Source organism: Oryzias melastigma, linkage group LG17 (genome assembly GCF_002922805.2).
Source record: "Oryzias melastigma strain HK-1 linkage group LG17, ASM292280v2, whole genome shotgun sequence".
NCBI classification, from domain to species: Eukaryota; Metazoa; Chordata; class Actinopteri; order Beloniformes; family Adrianichthyidae; genus Oryzias; species Oryzias melastigma.
In genome coordinates, this window is record NC_050528.1 from 27,826,943 (window position 1) to 27,844,538 (window position 17,596).

General features: G+C 41.4%; 1 protein-coding gene across 2 annotated transcripts; it reads right to left on the reverse strand.

The window, feature by feature from the left end:
• Positions 1 to 1,276: 1,276 nt before the first annotated feature.
• Positions 1,277 to 17,072, reverse strand: tgs1 (trimethylguanosine synthase 1). Of its 2 annotated transcripts, XM_024279174.2 has the most exons (15): positions 16,875 to 17,072; positions 15,462 to 15,523; positions 15,263 to 15,384; positions 15,111 to 15,189; positions 12,774 to 12,854; positions 12,136 to 12,576; positions 10,350 to 10,476; positions 9,713 to 9,799; positions 8,590 to 8,740; positions 6,615 to 6,960; positions 6,317 to 6,475; positions 4,934 to 5,080; positions 3,724 to 3,940; positions 2,198 to 2,276; positions 1,277 to 1,887 (listed from the first exon to the last, which is right to left on the reverse strand). In XM_024279174.2, the coding sequence occupies exons 1-15, from the start codon at positions 16,985 to 16,987 to the stop codon at positions 1,762 to 1,764; spliced, it is 2,337 nt and encodes a 778-aa protein (XP_024134942.1). In that variant the 5' UTR covers positions 16,988 to 17,072; the 3' UTR covers positions 1,277 to 1,761. The 2 variants fall into 2 exon arrangements, with proteins under 2 accessions (XP_024134942.1, XP_024134958.1); XM_024279190.2 differs by lacking the exons at positions 15,111 to 15,189; positions 15,263 to 15,384; positions 15,462 to 15,523; positions 16,875 to 17,072 and adding an exon at positions 12,935 to 13,086.
• Between the last annotated feature and the right edge of the window lie 524 nt (positions 17,073 to 17,596).

Genomic DNA, 17,596 nt, shown 5'->3' on the forward strand with positions numbered 1-17,596 from the left:
CCGCGAGTTTGAGACCCCTGCTTTAAAGGGTAAAACTTTAGCTTTTCTTTTTCTATTTTATTTGTTTGTTTCTGTGTTTGCTATTATGAGGGTTCATCTTATTATTTTACTGCACGCGTGGGAATTGTGTTTTATGTCTTTATGTACAACACTGAGCCGTTTCTTTTAACATGAAAGGTGCTATATAAATAAAACAAATTTGAATTAGGAGTAAATATTTAACTCTAAACTAAATATTTACTTACAAAATTTAAATATTTAGTTTGGAAAATATATATCTAGATGAGAACTAAATATTTAATGTGGAAACTAAATATTAATTCCATAAAATTAAATATTTAGTTTCTAAGCTAAATGTTTAGTTAAAAAAATACATATTTAGATTAGATATAAATATTTAATGTGTAAACTAAATATTTCATTTTATAAAATTAAATATTTGGTTTGTAAGCTAAATTTATAATTTTAAAAATAAAAATGTAGTTAAAGATTAAATATTTAGATGGCTAACAAAATGTTTAGTTGCAAAAGCTAAATATTTAGTTTGGAAAATAAATATTTAGATTAAATCTAAATATTTAATGTGCAAACTAAATATTATATTTTCTAAAATTAAATATTTAGTTCGCAAGCTAAATATATAATTAAAAACTTAGCCGAACAATAAATATTTAGCTTGTTAACTAAATATTTAGTTACAAAACAAAATATTTAGTTTGGAAAATAAATATTTAGCTTAGATCTAAATATTTAATGTGCAAACTAAATTATTTCATAAAATTAAAGATTTAGTTTGTAAGCTAAATTTATGATTTTACAAATAAAAATGTAGTTAAAGATTAAATATTTAGATGGCTAACAAAATATTTAGTTACAAAAGCTCAATATTTAGTTCAGAAAATAAATATTTAGAATAAATCTAAATATTTAATGTGCAAACTAAATATTATATTTTATAAAATTAAATATTTTGTTTGCAAGCTAAATATATAATTAAAAACTTAGCTGAAAAAAATATATAATATATTTAGATTAGGTCTAAATATTTAATGTGTAAACTAAATATTTAAGTTTTAAAATTAAATATTTAGCTGAACATAAATATTCAGTTTGCTAACTAGATATTTATTTGGTAAATGTGACATTTATAAATACAATAATTTTAAAGTGGTAAATACGCATTTGAAATTTTCTCCTAAAACATGCAAAATTTCCAAAAACATTGATGTCAAAACTTTACTTTGCAGATCTACAAATGGCACCCCATAATTACCGTTTTATCCACATTATTCATTTATTTCGTACAAATCAAATCTGCAACTTATAAGGATAAACTACAAAGGAGAACAGAGGATAAAATTGTTCGAGTTAAATTGATAAAACGAATGTGCAGAGAGTGAAAGAAGCCAAAAGCAAAGTTTACATTTTTGTCCTTATTCTACATGATTGTGGATCTAAGCAGTAAATTTAGAAATAAGATTGCTCCATGTATTTTGGTAAAAGTCTGTTTTTTAGTCTTGTTTTGTAAATTGATAAGGAGATGTCGTCAATCAGCAGGTCTATATATCACTTAAAAACATGTTAAAATTATTTATTCAGTCCAAAAAAAAACAGTATAAAAATATACGTTCATAAAAAGGTAAACACAAACAACATCTGAGAGTCAAACACTGAACTCTAGTATGTAGACTCCTGCTGTAAAGAGTTATCAGGACCATAAAGATCATACTGATCTTGTGGAGGACAATGAAAACAAATTATTTATCCAGGACCAGCACTGTCTGATTGGATTAAGTTTCCAAAGTAAGCAGTGACGGTCTTCAGCTTGTTGTTCAAGAAGTTCTGCTCCACCTCCACCAAGCCTCCTGGACCTGCCAGAGAGACCACCTGCAGGGAGGAAGGAAAAGGTTGGTAAATTTAATCTAAATTAAATAAATGCTAAGTAAGTCATCCTTACTATAAAAAAAATGCTATTTTATTTTTCTTTTATTTTGTTCTTTTCCCCTCTTTGTCCTCAGCAGTCTTCCACTGCTGGTTTTGTTATTTTAGTTTGGACCTTGGTAGTCTTAGCTTGCAGCATGTCTGAAATAACCAGACAGCGATTCAAGCCGTTACTCCTACAGAAGGATTGGAATTAACCAAGCTCCTAATGGAACTTAACCCGACTTCAAATCAGAACTCCAACAAGAATACTAACCTGGTCCATGTTGGCGTTCCGAGGCAGGAAGTACACGATGTTTTCAGAGATCTGCTTGGCCCGGCTGAAAATCTCAAATGTTGCAAGAGTTATGGAAAACACAGTCATTTAAAGGCCTGATCATCTACACTGTGAAATATTCCTGTGTTAGAGGCTAAGAAAGCTGTTAACAGCTGGTTGATTCTTCCCAAGAGTAAGCCGGGTGACGCCTGGTTCACACCGCGGAACGGGAACAGCTTCCATTTGGCGCCCTTGTTTAACCACGGAGTAGTTCACACCAAACGCGAAGCGGCTGGCTCACACAATTGTTTCGGCATCTAGTCTATTTTTAGTGCGAGCGGCGAGCGATCCGCGTCCATCCTGGCAGGAAGTTACACCAAGACACTCGAGAAAACCCAGTCAACTTTCAAAATAAAACCAGTTTTTCACAATAAAATACCACCATTGACAAATGTGATCATGTTTTATTTCTAAACAGACGGTAGAGATGAAAATACAGAATTCCCTCCTATTTGCTGGGATTAGGGACCGGAGACCTCCGCAGATACACGAAAACAGAAAACCCCTTCTCTGTCTCAACCCCTGAAGAATGTCCGTTACCGATCCATACTCATCCAAACCACTTCTGATCAGGATTTGTAAAACATTTATCAAAGAACATTGGAGTTTTGTTCAATATAGTTTTTTAAATCCAGAACAATAGACTGCAAACTTTTCATGAGGACTGTCCCTCTGTGGCTTAAAAAGCGCATGCTTCTTTCTTCATCAGTTCAGAGTGAGGGAATCTCTATCCAGAATTACTGGTTTCATCCATCATAAACACCTGCTCTGGATTATCAGTTTATCGCGATTGTTCCAAGCTGCTTCTGAGTCAGCTGATGCCATTTCTCCATGCAGGATCGCTGTGCGTGTGAGTGCGCATGTATGTGCGTGTATGTGTGTGTGGGTGTGTGTGTGTGGGTGTGCGTGTGTGTAGTGGACGGCCTGGTGCGCTCTTCAACTGCGCTCCCCTTCTGGGAAATTCCAGAAGCAAAAGTTTCATACAAACATCTTAAGTTGTCAGAGTTTTTGTGACGAGCCAGAGGAGTCACGTGACTGACAAAACACAGAGCAACGTAGTGGGCCGACTACGGAGGGTGGGGGTCAACGAGAGAGAGGCAGAGAGCAGTTGGCCACAAGTTAAGATGGCCCAAGTCATTGTAGAAGCTCTAAATCAGTGAGGTTAATCACTAGAGATGACACGCAGGCTTTTTACTGTTGTCCAAGATACATAAGGAGCGACGCCATATTGGAATGGTAAAAAAGCAATGAATCATAACTCGTTGCTCTAAATAACCACAGCTGAGGAGAAACGCCTGTCGACCGTCGTGAAAAAATATGCATCTATTGTGAACAGGAGGTGAAGCGGATTCCACGTGCGTGCGGTGTGAACGCGGCGTAGCCTGAGAAATGACTGGACATTAAAACAATCAAATAAATTAGTAAAGTCTGTCCCAGACAACAGCGCTCCCACACATAAAGGATATCCATCAGGCTCCATCATGGTCCGGATGTCAAAAACGTCCGCTGTGAGGTAGTTTGGACCGCCCCATGGTGGAGACAGAAAGACCACGTCACCACGGAGACGAGGGGCCAGCTGAAGGAAGTCCCCCTGCAGGAAGTCGATGTGCTGCGCCACGCCGTAAACCTCTGCGTTGTGTCGAGCCAAGTCCAGCTTCACTGCGTCGATATCCACCGCCAGGACTGAGACAGACAACAAGAGACGGGGGGTCAGCTGCTCACATGAACCTGTATGTAAACGAACGTTTCTCTGAGCTTTAACAGCTTCATCCTTTCCACTAATGTCAGGTGTGCCTCAAGGTTCTTTCCTGGGGTCCATGCTTTTTATAGACCTGCTTTCCCGTAGCAACTTTTTAACCCAAAAATCCTATTTTTTTTTACTGATACAGAGAAGGGGCGGCACGGTGGTGTAGTGGTCAGCAGTGTCGCCTCACAGCTCGGTCCTCTGTGTGGAGTTTGAATGTTCTCCTCGTTCATTTGTGGGTTTTCTTCCGATTCTTGCACTCCGACAACAAGTGGATGCAACGACAAGCTTTTTAACTTTATTTTTTCGTCTGCTCTTGATTCACAACGGTTTAAATTAAGAAATACTCAGAAACGCAGTTTGGATCTAAATTTCTCTATAAATGTCCTACATCGGAAAAATGCTTCAAGAACATGTTTAAAACACACTCCAATTAAAATTGTGCTTTAAGGTGTTTGTAACAGTCTGGATGTCCCTCTTCCCCAGGATATTTTCCTCCACAAACATTAAAAAACACACAACTGTTTGTTTTTGCACTCTTTCATTTGTTGTGTTTGCCTTGCACAGCGAGAGCCCCCTGATCCAGAGGTGAACATTGAGGGAGAAGGTTTTCCAACATACTCATGTTTCCAATGGCTGGACACACCTGAACCAGGTAATGCTGACACATTATGTGATTGGGTTGAACAGAAGAGGTCCGAGAACTAAACCCTGAGGAACTCCGTACGATCTGATGAGTATCAAATTGATGTTTACAGAGTATGAAGTAAGTAAAGTGAGTTTTTTTTTTCAGGTAATTAGTTACGAGTAGGGCAGAAATCTCTGGAAATCCTGCAGACACACGGCCCTCGAGGCCTGGAGTTGCCCACTCCTGGCCAATCCAATAGATTTCACATTTTAATCCGTTGCCCCGCCCCCTTTCAGGTGCTTACCTCTCTTGCCGGTGAGAGCGAACTGGATGGTGTTTCCTCCCACGCCACAGAAGGCGTCAATGATCAGCTCTGAGGTGGGGAAGCTGTGCTTCACCCGCAGGGCGATGTGCTCAGCAATCTTCTCTGGGGTCACAGAGAACCAGCCCTCTGAAACGGACAGGAGAAGCAGCTTCAACCAAACATCAGGCTGGTGGTGTTACGACCCCGGTCCTCTCCTCCTCCGGCCTGTGTGTTTTCCCTCCTGGTTGAGTCGGAGTCTCCACCCTCTGGGCAGACCTGGCCACTCCCACAGAAAGTATAAAAGCTGTTGGGAGTCGTGGCGTCGCTCTCTCCCGCCTGGCAGATGAAGCTGCAGCCTTACCAACCCATCTACCTCTATTTACAGATTTAGTTGGGTTAGATGTATGTTGTGGTTAAACTTTACCCAGTCTCCCTCTTGTTTGTCATGACTTTTGTTAGTGACAACTTGGGGGCTCGTCCTGGACAGAGTAAGGGTCGGAATACAGAGGATGTCCTGCCTTACTCAGACTGTGTGCACACAGGTCTCCATGACAACTAACTTTTAGTAAACTTTACTTGTCCAGCACCTTTCACAAATAGAAGCACAACGTGCTTTACAGAATAAAACTATGAAGGTCAGTAAAACAGATTAAAACATATTTTTATTAATCTGATCCAGTTCACAAACTTAATAATGAAATAGTGAGATTGTTGATAGTATTCAGTGTTACAGTGATTCTCTAAAAGGAGAAGCTCTAACTAAAATATTCAGATCATTAACATTGGAAACATTGTTCTGCTTCTCCTGGAGGACGTTTCAGTTTGACCACTAGGTGGAGATCGGCCTATAGCACTACACCTTATTCCAAAGGAAGAAGAAAGAATGAACAAAAAACTGTTTTAGACCATAAATAGTTCCTTTGAAAATGTTTGTTTAAAAGAGTTTGGAAGATTTCTTCCTGTGAGTTTATAAAGATGTTAATTTAATCAACAATGTATGTTTAGATCGACTGAGCGTTAGCATTGGCCATCCAATGGGAAATTCCATTAAACGTTAGCATCAAGCTAGTGGACTTTAGCTTAATGTGCTAAATCGATTTATATATTTTATGAATCGATTATTGATCTATTAAGCTAAAATTGATTCAAATCGATTTTTTTAACCCAGCCCTGGATAACAGTCCAGCCCCCAAACCCCGCCCCTCTGACTGGATTTTCAAATTTCGGCTGTGGGTGGAGTCAGTCACCAACTTCCCTGTTTGGTGACCCTTTAAAAAGTATCCTGCAGTCTGTGTCCAGAGGAGGGCACTGTAACAGTCCTACAACAGCTCTAACTGCTTCTAATCATCAACTGTGGGACGTGCATGTGACGTGCACACCGACCTCGGTCCAGCCTGATGCCTTCATCAAAGCGGGAGAACAGGCGGTACCGCTGGGCCCAGTACTTGGCCAGTTCCGAGTCTGCCTCCACCTCCGCTGGGATCTGCTGCCTCTTCCGGCGCTTACTCCTCTTCTTGGGCTTCTTCACCTTCTCTTTAGGATCTGCACACGGTGACAGTGAAGGCTGAAACACACCTGAAGCAGCAGCAGCACTTATCCTTCCAGCTTCCATTCAGAGGGGGTCAACACGGTTTTAGACGACCCCCCCGAACCAGCTGAACGCAGCATCAGGCAGCCGTACCTCCAGGAGCATCTGACTGCAGAAAGTCTGGTATTTGGAGATTGAGCATCTGTCGTCCGGGAGGCTCCACCTCCTCCTCTTCCTCCTCCATGTCCCTCTCTGCTGCCTTTGTGCCGAAGCTGGCGGTGAATCTGTGCTGCTCATGCTTCAACGTGGATTCGTCTGAACTGGAGTAGTCTTCTTCAGCAGCTTCCTGCTGTTCTCTCCTGGCTCTCTTCATCTCAGTGCTTCTGGACTCCTCTCCTTCATTTACAGGTGGAGGTTTGTCCACTGCTGCCCCTCCCTCTGTGAGGTCCGTCTGGTTTCTCTGCACCTCCTCCTGGACTTTCTCCAGAAAACTCTGAACCTGCAATTAGGCAGTCTTTGTTTCAGCATTTGTAAAAGAACCCTCTCCATGTTTTACACGATCAACGCCCGACGTTCATTCTGGAGAGCTCCTGGAGGGAAAGAAGACTCGTCTGAAGGTCCCATGACAACATGGACAGAAAAAGAGGAACAAGAGTCTCACAGCTGACTCAAACCTGAGACATAAATGACTGCCTTTTCCTTATATTTCCTAATTTCCTTACTTGTTTCACAAAAAGCAGAAGTGAAATGTGTTGTGATCATTAACTTCTTACATCATTTGTTTTCTGCAAACTGAGCCGGCTGTCAGTTTGTGGACGGGTCCAGAGAGGAGAACACAGAGTTCCATCCATCATCTATCATCAGTGTTGTGGAGGACAAATAATCCATCTTTGGATTTACTTTATCATTCATATTCTCTGCTCTCCTCACAGATTGAAAGTATAGGGCATGTGTCAAAGTCAAGGCCCAGGGGCCGGATGCGGCCCTCCAGATCATTTTATTTTATTGTTATTAATGACCTGATGTTATTTTGGGTTTATTTCTAACTTGTATAATTGTGACGGAATATATGTTTATAGAGTAATATATTTAAGTTGATTTATTCTGGAATAATATTCCTGCCTTTTTATTATTCAGAATTATGTTAAAAAGTTACAGTTTAAAACTTTAAAAAATTGGCATTCTACTAGCTTTTTGGACTATTTTGGCATTTACTAAGATTTTTAGGCTATTTTGGAGTTTGGCTAATATTCCAGCTACATGCTAGCTGCTCTAGCTAATTTTGGCCTTTTTTTTTAAATAGTTTTTTAGACTGTTTTGGAGATAGGCTAATATTTACACGCTAGCTGTTTTGGCTAATTTAGGCTTTTAAAAAAGTTTTTTGGTTGTTTTAGAGTTTAGTTAGCTAATATTTCTGCTACATGCTAGCTGTTTTAGCTAATTTAGGCTTTATTTTTTACGTTTTTTAGGCTGTTTTGGAGTTAGGCTAATATTTACACACAAGCTGTTTTGGCTAATTTAAGCTTTTTTCAGTTTTTTTATGCTAATTTGACATTTAGCTAATATTTTAGCTGGCTTGAGCTTCAGTGATTTCAACTATTAGCGGCACCATTTTCAGTTATCAGCTTCAGTGTTTTCAGCTATCAGCACTAGCATCTTCAGCATCCAAATTCAGCTTACAGCATTCACACTAGCATTATCACAGGTAATGCTATATATCTAGTTCATAATTATGTTAAAAAGTTACTTTTTTAAAGTTTTAAAATCTTAGTTTTAGAGTTTTCAATAAATGTTTATCCTGTTCAGGTGTGTTTTGGGTTTTGGCTCCTTGTGTGATTGACTTTGACACCCCTTCTGTAAGGGATCAGAAACCTCCATCTTCAGTAAGTGGACCTTGTGCTCTCTTATGTGGTCCAGATGACCCACTTACATTACAACGATCTACCCTTACATTGACGTGTGATCCCTCCCATGACAAAGGTGGACAGGATTTTGTGTCTGTCATGGACACCAGTGAAAATCAAAAATCATTGAGGAATAAAAGTTGTCGCTGTCTTGTGTGGTCCACTAATAATGTCAGCATGCCTGGGATAGCACAAGGGCAGGCAGTGCAAACAGGGAGGAGCACCTTCTGAACGGAGCGGCTGCTCTGCAACAGAGTGGTGGTTTCCCCCGTCTCTGGGAACCTGATATGCTTGTTGACGCTCCTCTTCGTCCTCCTCCACTTCTTCTGGCGCAGAGAACCTGGACCTCCTCTGAAGCTCACCACACTGTCGAACCTGGAGAATGAACACAAATCCAGACATGAAATCTTGCAGAAACAGAAAATTCCATCTGGAAAAATATTATTCATTTTGCTGTGGAAACCCCGAAAATGTTAAATAAGCTTTTTTAAAACATGAAATGAAAGTTTTAGGTGTAATTTTATAAAAACAACAAACTAATCAACATGTTTTTGAATGAAAATACAAAAAAATCCAGACTAAAGTCACATCAGGCAGAACAAGAAATAAGAATGTCTCTCCTGAGAGCACTGCTGTCTGTTTGACATTTTTCCTGGAATTCTGTTAATTTCAGCTTTTTCTTTTTTATGCTAATAAATGTTCTTTATGGTTTGTGAAAAATAAAAAAACAAATTTTAGGGAGAAGTTTGATCCAGCTGGATTTCAGGTCGGCTCAACTAGAAAATACACAGGTTGATTAGTTTGTTGACAAATTTTATTCTTGTTGTTTTTATAAAATTGCACCTAAAACTTTCATTCTATGTTGTAAAAACAGTTTGTTAAACATTTTTGGGGTTTCCACAGCATAAAGAATCCCATTTTTACAGATAGACTTTTCAGTTTTTACATGATTTTATGTCTATTGTGTGAATATAAAAGTGTCAAAATAAAGGTAGTGTCGCATAGGAGACGTTGTGATGATTAAACTGATACCAAATAATCAGCAGGTAGTCTTTTAAATTGAAAATACAGAAAATTCAAATACGGAAAAAAACTATTTTTAGCCCCTAGGTTTCAAAGGGTTAAAAATAAATGTTTTAAATGCACAATTTTGCGTGTGATTTCATTTTATGATTATTTGCAGATAATAAGTGGCTGGAAAAAACTGTAACTAAAAAAAAGAAAAAAAAAGCAATACAGATTAATCGCCATTGATTTTTTCCAGATTTTCCATTAATTAGTTAATGTTTTTAATCAGTTCCCGGCCTCGTCTTTACCTCTATGATGAATCTAAGAGAGCGGACTCACGTCAGGTCCGGGTCGTGTCTCAGTCCGAGCTCGGTCCAGGCTTCCTGGGGGGTGAGCTGCGGGAGCTCCTCCTCGTCCTGCTCGTGACTGCAAACACAAACGGCGCCCACAGAACCAGCTGAGCAGCTGCACTTACAAAGCTGCAGTTCAGTGATTGAACACTCATGAACACTCATTTCTGAGGCTAAACTCATAAACAGGCTTTCCTGTTATTGGTCATACTGATAAGTAAAATAATGAAATGGGGTTTTTTTCAAAGGAGAGGGATCATGGGAGGTCACACTGGTCTTCACTCTGTAGGGCGGTGCAATAATAATGAATTCATGAACTGCAATGGTTAGTGCTACCAAACTCAGGGACTGAAGGCTGGTGACTGGGCGGGGCAGAGTAAAGGGAAGGCTTGTAAGCTCCACCCATCTCCCAAAACAAAAGATTTAATATGCAGAAAACTGAGCTCTACTTGAAGTCCTGGTGGTCAGTTCCCTCTGCTGTAGCTCTCGTGGGTTTAGATTAGTTTTCAATCATCGTTATTATCCACATCAGTTCTGGTGCTGCTCTTAACCCCGGTACTCGGTGGGTTTTTCTTTGTATCTGTATCTTTTACATCCCCATTTAGCAGCACAAAGAGAAAACTCACCTGCGCTTGACTTTAGCCTGTGGCCTGGAGTCTTCATCGTCTTCATCCTCATCATCATCATCTCTTAGCGACATGGGCTTTCTGGAGTCACGGTGTCCGTTAGAGGGACCAGCGTTCTGCTGACAGGCTGAGCTCAAACCAAAGACATCAACCAATTATCTAACACAAAAAAATCTGTTGTTTTCATTTAAAAAACACTTTCATTTGATTCACATTTCAACTAGTGCTGCCATAAATTATTATTTTAATAGTCGACTAATCACCGATTATTTTTTACGATTAGTCGACTAATCAGGTCATGCGCAAAGTAGATGAAAAACACTAATCTTAGCCATCATTAGCTTTAAACTAACTCAAAATAAAGACAATTAAGATGATAGTGTATTCAACTTTTAATGACTTGTGCAGCTTCTCTCCTTCATTAGTTTCAGGGATTAAAACAAGATTTAATCAAATGTTCAGACTGATAGATGATTACAAGACTTAATCATGATTTAATCATGCCGGAACACCTCTCCAGGGAGGTGTCCAGGAGGCATCTGGACCAGATGTCCGAGCCACCTCAACTGGCTCTTCTCACTGTGGAGGAGCAGCAGATCTCCTCAGAGCTCTCTCATGGTGACCGAGCTTCTCCCCATCTCTAGGGGAGCGCCCAGCCACCCTCATTTCAGCCGCTCGGACTTCATTCTTTCGGTCATGACCCAGAGCTCATGACCATGGGGGGGACTGGAACAAAGGTTGACCAGTAAATTGAGAGCTTTGCTTTCTCTTCACCACAACGGACCGGTGCAGCGACCATAAAATGACGGACGCCACTCCAATCCGCCTGTTGATCTCACGCTTTTATCTTCCCCGACTTGTGAACAAGACCCCCAGATATTTAAACTCCTCCACCTGGAGCACTCAAGCCCCTGAGAGAAGACACTGTTTTGTCCATGTGGGCATTGAAGTCCCCCAGGAGGATGACAGAGTCCCCCGTTGGGGTGTCTCTGGTCCCTCCAAGACACACCGAGAAGGCTAGGTATCCTGAACTGCTGTTTGGCCCGTACGCCAAAACCACAGTCAGAGACCTGTCCCCCACCCAAAGGCAAAGGGACACGACCCTCTCATCCACCGGTTTAAGCCCACCCCGGCCCGCCGCCTCTCTCCAGAATGAGAGTCTAATCTTTCTCAAGGGACTGAGCTTCAGAGTACAGGCTGTGGGTGGAGGTGAGCCGGTATCTCTCAACCTCCTGCACATGCTCGGGCTCCTTCCCTCCCAGAGAGATGACGTTCCATGTCCCAAAAGCCAGATTCCATGACCGGGGTTTGGGCCTTTGACTGCTGCCCAAACCACATTTCACAGGCCCCTTCTGAGCTCTCCTGGAGGTGGTGGGCCCACTGGGGGCCGCCTACGAGCCCTGGGGCCCCAGTGAAGCCAATACGGGCGACTTAACTGGATCTAGGATGTTGGTACTCATGAAGGAGTTCTGAACCGCTCTTTGTCTGACCTGTCTGCCATGGGAGACCCTCCCAGGGGCAGAAGACCTCGACAGCATAGCTCCTGAGATCAGTCGAGCACTTGAACTCCTCCACCACGATAAGGTGGTGGTTCACAGGGGGGTGGAGCGGAACTGGTTTAACCAAAATTTGCATCCATGGGCATCAAGTTGTAAAGAGCTAAACGAATACCAGCGGAGAAACCAAGAAATTTGAATCTGGTAACAAAGATTTGAGCCAGAGAGCGAGGATTAGACCAGAGTGAAAGCAGCAGCTTTAATGTGAAATGCTCTGGTGATGCACAGACCTGCTTGTTCGGCTGTGTGCTGCTGTGGAGGGCTGGCTGGTCTCCGCTCGTCCCCCCCGCCGTCACAGGGACGCTCAGATCCACCAAGCTCCGCCTCCGGCTGACGGCTTCCTCCTTCGCTCTGCCTGATGGTCTCCTGGTCTGCCGCTAAGGTGCAGCTCCCCTCCAACAGAGCGCTCAGCTGCTCCTCCTGCTGGGTTTCTGCCTCAGCAGCTGCGCCTCCTCCACCGGTGTTCCCGTCACAGGCTGTCGTCTCCACAGTCCAGCCCTGCGAGGCCCAGAAGGAGAATCTCTCCCAGTACGAGCAGTAGATCTCTGCAGCATGCTCGTCCCACACAGACTTCATTTCTGGATCATCCCACGGAGCACAGCCTGTTCCCTCAGCCCCCTCCGGATGTTTCTCCAACCAGCTGCTCCACAGCAGAGCTTCTCCATGCTGAGCTTCAGAGGGAGACACCGGAGAACAGAGTTTCACACAGACCGCTCTTGAACGCCACACGCAGACGAGTCAGACAGACAGTTCACCAGCAGTTTTTCATCATAACAATAGAAGAAACTTCATCTTTTCCGTTTGTCTTTTTGTTTTTAAATTCTAAATGTGTGAACCTCTGAATCAGGACTTTAAACTCTGATCTCACCCCAGTACGAACTCCAGCCGTCACCCTGACGCTCTTCATCAACATCTGCTCCATGACAGGCGTCCCTCTCACGTCCCTCATCTAAGACAAAAATCACATCCTCCAATCACAAATCAACATGATCCGACAGGGAGCAAAGCTGCCAGTGAGAAGCTCCTCACCAATCCCTCCTGGATGATCAGTGAGATTTAGACGTCTGCTGCAGCAGGAGTGGACACACATACGTGTGTCTGTGTTGCTGCCTGCAGCTGTGTGCATCCAAGTGTACACTATGAAACTATTTTACACCAAGATTTGGGAGGCGGGGCCATGAGAGAACACCTGCAGGTCTGATGCTGCGTTCACATCGGGGATGTGATATGTGTTCACATGTGCTTGAACGCACATCCAGCCCATGGTGTTCACACTGGATTGTTGCTACTGCATGTCCAACACCTACAGCGCGAAAAGACTCTTTCACGGTGACGTCAGACAAAATGGCGACAAGGCCGGAAATGTGAATAGTGACTTCTATGTGAACGCTGTTTAACACAATTGTATGTAAATATTAAAGGTAACGTTACCAATTTCAAAGGAAAAATGTACAATATTTATTTCATGAATCTCCTGCTGAACTGTATTTTCATTTCCTTTCTTAGATTGTTCACAAATCTAAGCATAAATTTGAATAATCCTTCAATATTTGAGGTTTTATTCAAAATATTGAACTTTTATTTTAGCAGCTATTATTCTAACTGGTTCTATTTTGTCTGATGTTATTTGCACGTATTTTAAGTGTGATCAGCACAGAAACTGATAGAAATTCATGTTGGACACATTTAATATCGTTAGCATAGACACACATCTCTGCATGTCTGTACACATTTTAATCTCTTCCAGGATAAATGTACTTGTTGTTCTACAGGATATTTTAGGGGATAATTGTAAAAACAGGAATGGTTTGGCTCAGTGAAAATGTTAAAAGCAGCTATCGAGCCACGCAGTTTCAGCTTTCAAAAAAAGAAATCTCTGGGCGAACATCTTTTATAACATTACGTGGATACAGTCACTTGCTTATATTTGACAACAGTTTTGTTTTCCAGAAGATTGGACACAGTTATGAGCAAAAGCAAAGAGGAGCGATGTTAGAATCTTTGAACGTTGGAAACATTGCAACAGTTTTATTTTTAATGTCTGAAATTTTCTTGACTTTTGCTCTGTTTACAATGTGAGAACGGAAATTTAGGAAACTTTTAACTGGTGGGAAAAGATCTCCTGCAGCTCCACGTCTCAAAGCTGTTGCTAGCGTTAGCATTAGCACAGATTAAAATAATAAAATCACAATTACCTTCAAAATCAAACAAGCAGCATTCACTGAAGTACTTGTAACCGTCCTCTAACTTTAACCAGGTTGTCAGAGAGAAATAATCCACGACTCGTTTAATATCATCCAGAGGAATTTGGAGAAGCTTCTGAGCAGCTGCTTTCTGCAGGATTACTGACATTTATACTCTGATCTGTGAACAATCTAAGAGGAGGAAACGAATGCAACCAAGTAGGACATTTATAAAATAAATATTGTACAAATTTCAGTTACAATTGGTTAGGTTACCTTCTACTATTTAGGTAAAATTACTTTAAACAGCGTTAAGCTGTCAGCTTTTCTAAACCATAGACACCAGAAGTGACTCTGGACTTGACCGGCGATGTGTGACGTCACGTGAAAAGGGTCTATGGTCAAAGTGGTGAAAACCTCGTGACTCTTGCTCCAGGGTTTAACTTTCACAGCTCTATTCTAATATACGATAGACTTTCACAATAAAACACAGCAATTTACAAATGTGATCATGTTTTTGAATCTTAACAGACTGTAGAGATGAAAATAAACATCCAATCACAACTCACACACACATATATGCAGGACGCATTCCTTCTTTAAAAAAGTTGGAGGATATGTCTGCATAAGCGGGCACGGGCAGGAGTGCTGAGGAGGCTCTAGGATGATGTTGTGAAATAATGTCGACAAGAAGCGATAGACGGAGCCTCAAAGATTGAGTCGTCTTACTTCTGGGTATGAAAAGAGTCCATAAAAATGGCTAATATTTCATAAATATATATATTTTTAATGTTCCAAAGGTAATATATGATCATATATACAGTATGTATATAGTTTAAAGGCTTAAGAAAATCATGGTACGGCCTCTTTAGAGAAGATCTGAAAACTATCATTATTATCTTTTTAGGCACAAATGCAGATAATTAGAGTCAGTTTGAGCTTTGATGTTTATTTTCTGTCTGTTAGAGAAACATTTTCCCTTTAACACACTAAAGTAACTCATCCAAACCCAGTCGTTTTACCTGTTTCATCCTCCTCTTCCTCCTCCTCCTCCTCCTCCTCCTCCTCAAAAGGGTCAGGCCCTCTGTGGATGTTCCTCTTCTGGGAACAGAAAGCTGAAGTTCACAGGCTGGTTCTAGAAAGAAGAGGTGGTACCACATGGAGTAACACTTACCAGCCTCTTATAGTCAGAGGAGCTGGAAAAGGTCAGAGGCAGACCCATGGACACCATCAGCTGCGTCTCCTCATCTAAGACCTCCTCACCCTCCTCCTCCTCCTCATCATCATCTAGTATCACTTGGAGAGAACACATGAGGAAAACAATCATCAGAATTTCCTCTGGTTGCATCAGATTAGGGAGGAGAACACCGTACCTGGATCTTTAGCGTCTGTGGGCCGGGATGTTCTGCTCTCTGAACGATACAGCTCTCTGTCCCTGTTCAGAGACCATGGAGAGCAGTGAGTCTACAGCCCCATGAATCCACAGTGAAGTAAGTCACACTTTATAAAATCACATATGAAAACATCTGCAGATGGAAGAGCACCTTCATTACCTGCACAGGTGTGACCTCAAACATTCAGAGCACGGCAGTGATTTAGGACATGACAAAGTGAACAAATGAAAGGAGGGGTGTCAAACTCCAAAACACACCTTAGGTCCAACAGGATAAACATTTATTGAACATTCTAAAACTACATCTTTAAAACTTTAAAACTGTGACTCTTTAACAATTATGAACTAGATATATAGCATTACCTGTGATAATACTAGTGTGAATGCTGTAAGCTGAATTTGGCTGCTGAAGATGCTGAAATTGATAGATGAAAACGCTAATGCTAATAGCTGGAAACACTGAAGCTGATAGCCAGCTAACATATGAGCTAAATGCCAAATTAGCATAAAAGAACTTAAAAAAATAGTTTAGCCAAAACAGCTAGCATTTAGCTAAAAAAATAGCTAAACTTAAAAAATGTCCTTAAAAAATACAAAAAGCTTAAATTAGCCATAAGAGATAGTGTGTAAATATTAGCTTAACTCCAAAAACAGCCTAAAAACTGAAAAAGCCTAAATTAGCCAGAACAGCTAACATGTAGCTGAAATATTAGCTAAATTCCAAGATAGCCTAAAAAATTCTTAATAAATGCCAAATAGTCTAAAAATCTAGCAGAATGCCAATTTTTAAAAGTTTAAAACCATAACTTTTTAACATAATTATGACCAATAAAAAAGCAGGAATATTATTCCAGAATAAATCAACTTAAACCTTAAAGAACTTTCAATATTTTACTCTCCAAAAAAATATTTGTTGTTAAAATTATGCAAGTTAGAAATAAGCACAAAATAACGTCTGGTCATTAATAATAATAAAATAAAGTGATCTGGAGGGCCGGATCCGGCCCCTGGGCCTTGACTTTGACACATCTGGGCTACAGGGTCCAATCCACAGCAGACATTGCTCAACGGCACAAAAGCAGAGGGGATTCTCCTGAAGGAAAGTCTGGTAAAATTGGTGTACAGAGTCAGTACACTTCAACCCCCCCGACAGGCTGCCAGCACACCTTGAACTTCTTCTTCTTTTCCTTTCGGCTTTTCCCTTCAGGGTCGCCACAGCCAATCAGTTTCCTCCATCTAAGCCTGTCTTCAGCATCCTCCACTCCTGTCTAACCTCATCCGTCAGTCTGTCCATCACCATTGCAAACAGGAAGGGGCTCAGAGCTGATCCCTGATGTAATCCCACCTCCACCTTGAACTCCTCTGTCACCCCTACAGCACACTCCACACTTACCGCACAAAGGCCCGGGAGCAGCGGCAGTGGACCGGCTGCAGCGAGTCCGCGGGCCGCCTCCAGCTCAGAACCATGTCCGCCAGCAGCGTCACGCGGCCCGGCTCCAGCATCATCTTAACGGCGCTGAAGACGGCTGCACGCGGGACTCACGCAAGTCCGAGCATCCACAGGAAGAACAACAGCACGGCTTCCGCCTGACTTTTCAAAATAAAAGTAGACATGTCAGGGGCTGATATGCCATAGAGTTAGGGTTAAAAATAATAATAATAAAATATATGTAATATAAAATTAATAATAAAGCCAACAAAAAATAACAATAGTACAACTTCTGTTTATGAGATCACTGACCCCCGCCCTTTAGATAAAAAACAGCGTATTTAGGACATCCATCAACTCCATACGGTCTTTCCGCCATAACACTTGACATCTTACCTGCAGCTAGGTCCTCTTGGACTAAGATCGTGCCTTAGATTGCTTAGATCAGGGGTCTGCAACCTGCAGCTCCAGATCGTCATGTGGCTCTTTTATCTCTCCATGGTGGCTCCTTCAAACATAAAATAAGTCATGGAGACTGTCTGAGTCAGCAGCTCCCCTTAACCAAAACTACCTAAAGAAAACAAACAAACAAAGCCTGCAAACTAAGACTACCAACCCCAAACTAAAATAACAAAGCCCAACAGTGTAAGACTGCTGAGGACTAAGAGGGGAAAAGAACAAAAAAA

What these genes read in the sequence shown, in the direction of transcription:
- tgs1 (XM_024279174.2), bottom strand. Translation starts at nt 16,987, where the DNA reads ATGATGCTGGAGCCGGGCCGCGTGACGCTGCTGGCGGACATGGTTCTG. An exon ending in CCTCTGACTATAAGAGGCTG is followed by an intron (nt 15,190 to 15,262) that starts GTAAGTGTTACT and finishes TTCTGTTCCCAG; the next exon opens with AAGAGGAACATCCACAGAGG. An exon ending in GCACACAGCCGAACAAGCAG is followed by an intron (nt 10,477 to 12,135) that starts GTCTGTGCATCA and finishes GTTTGAGCTCAG; the next exon opens with CCTGTCAGCAGAACGCTGGT.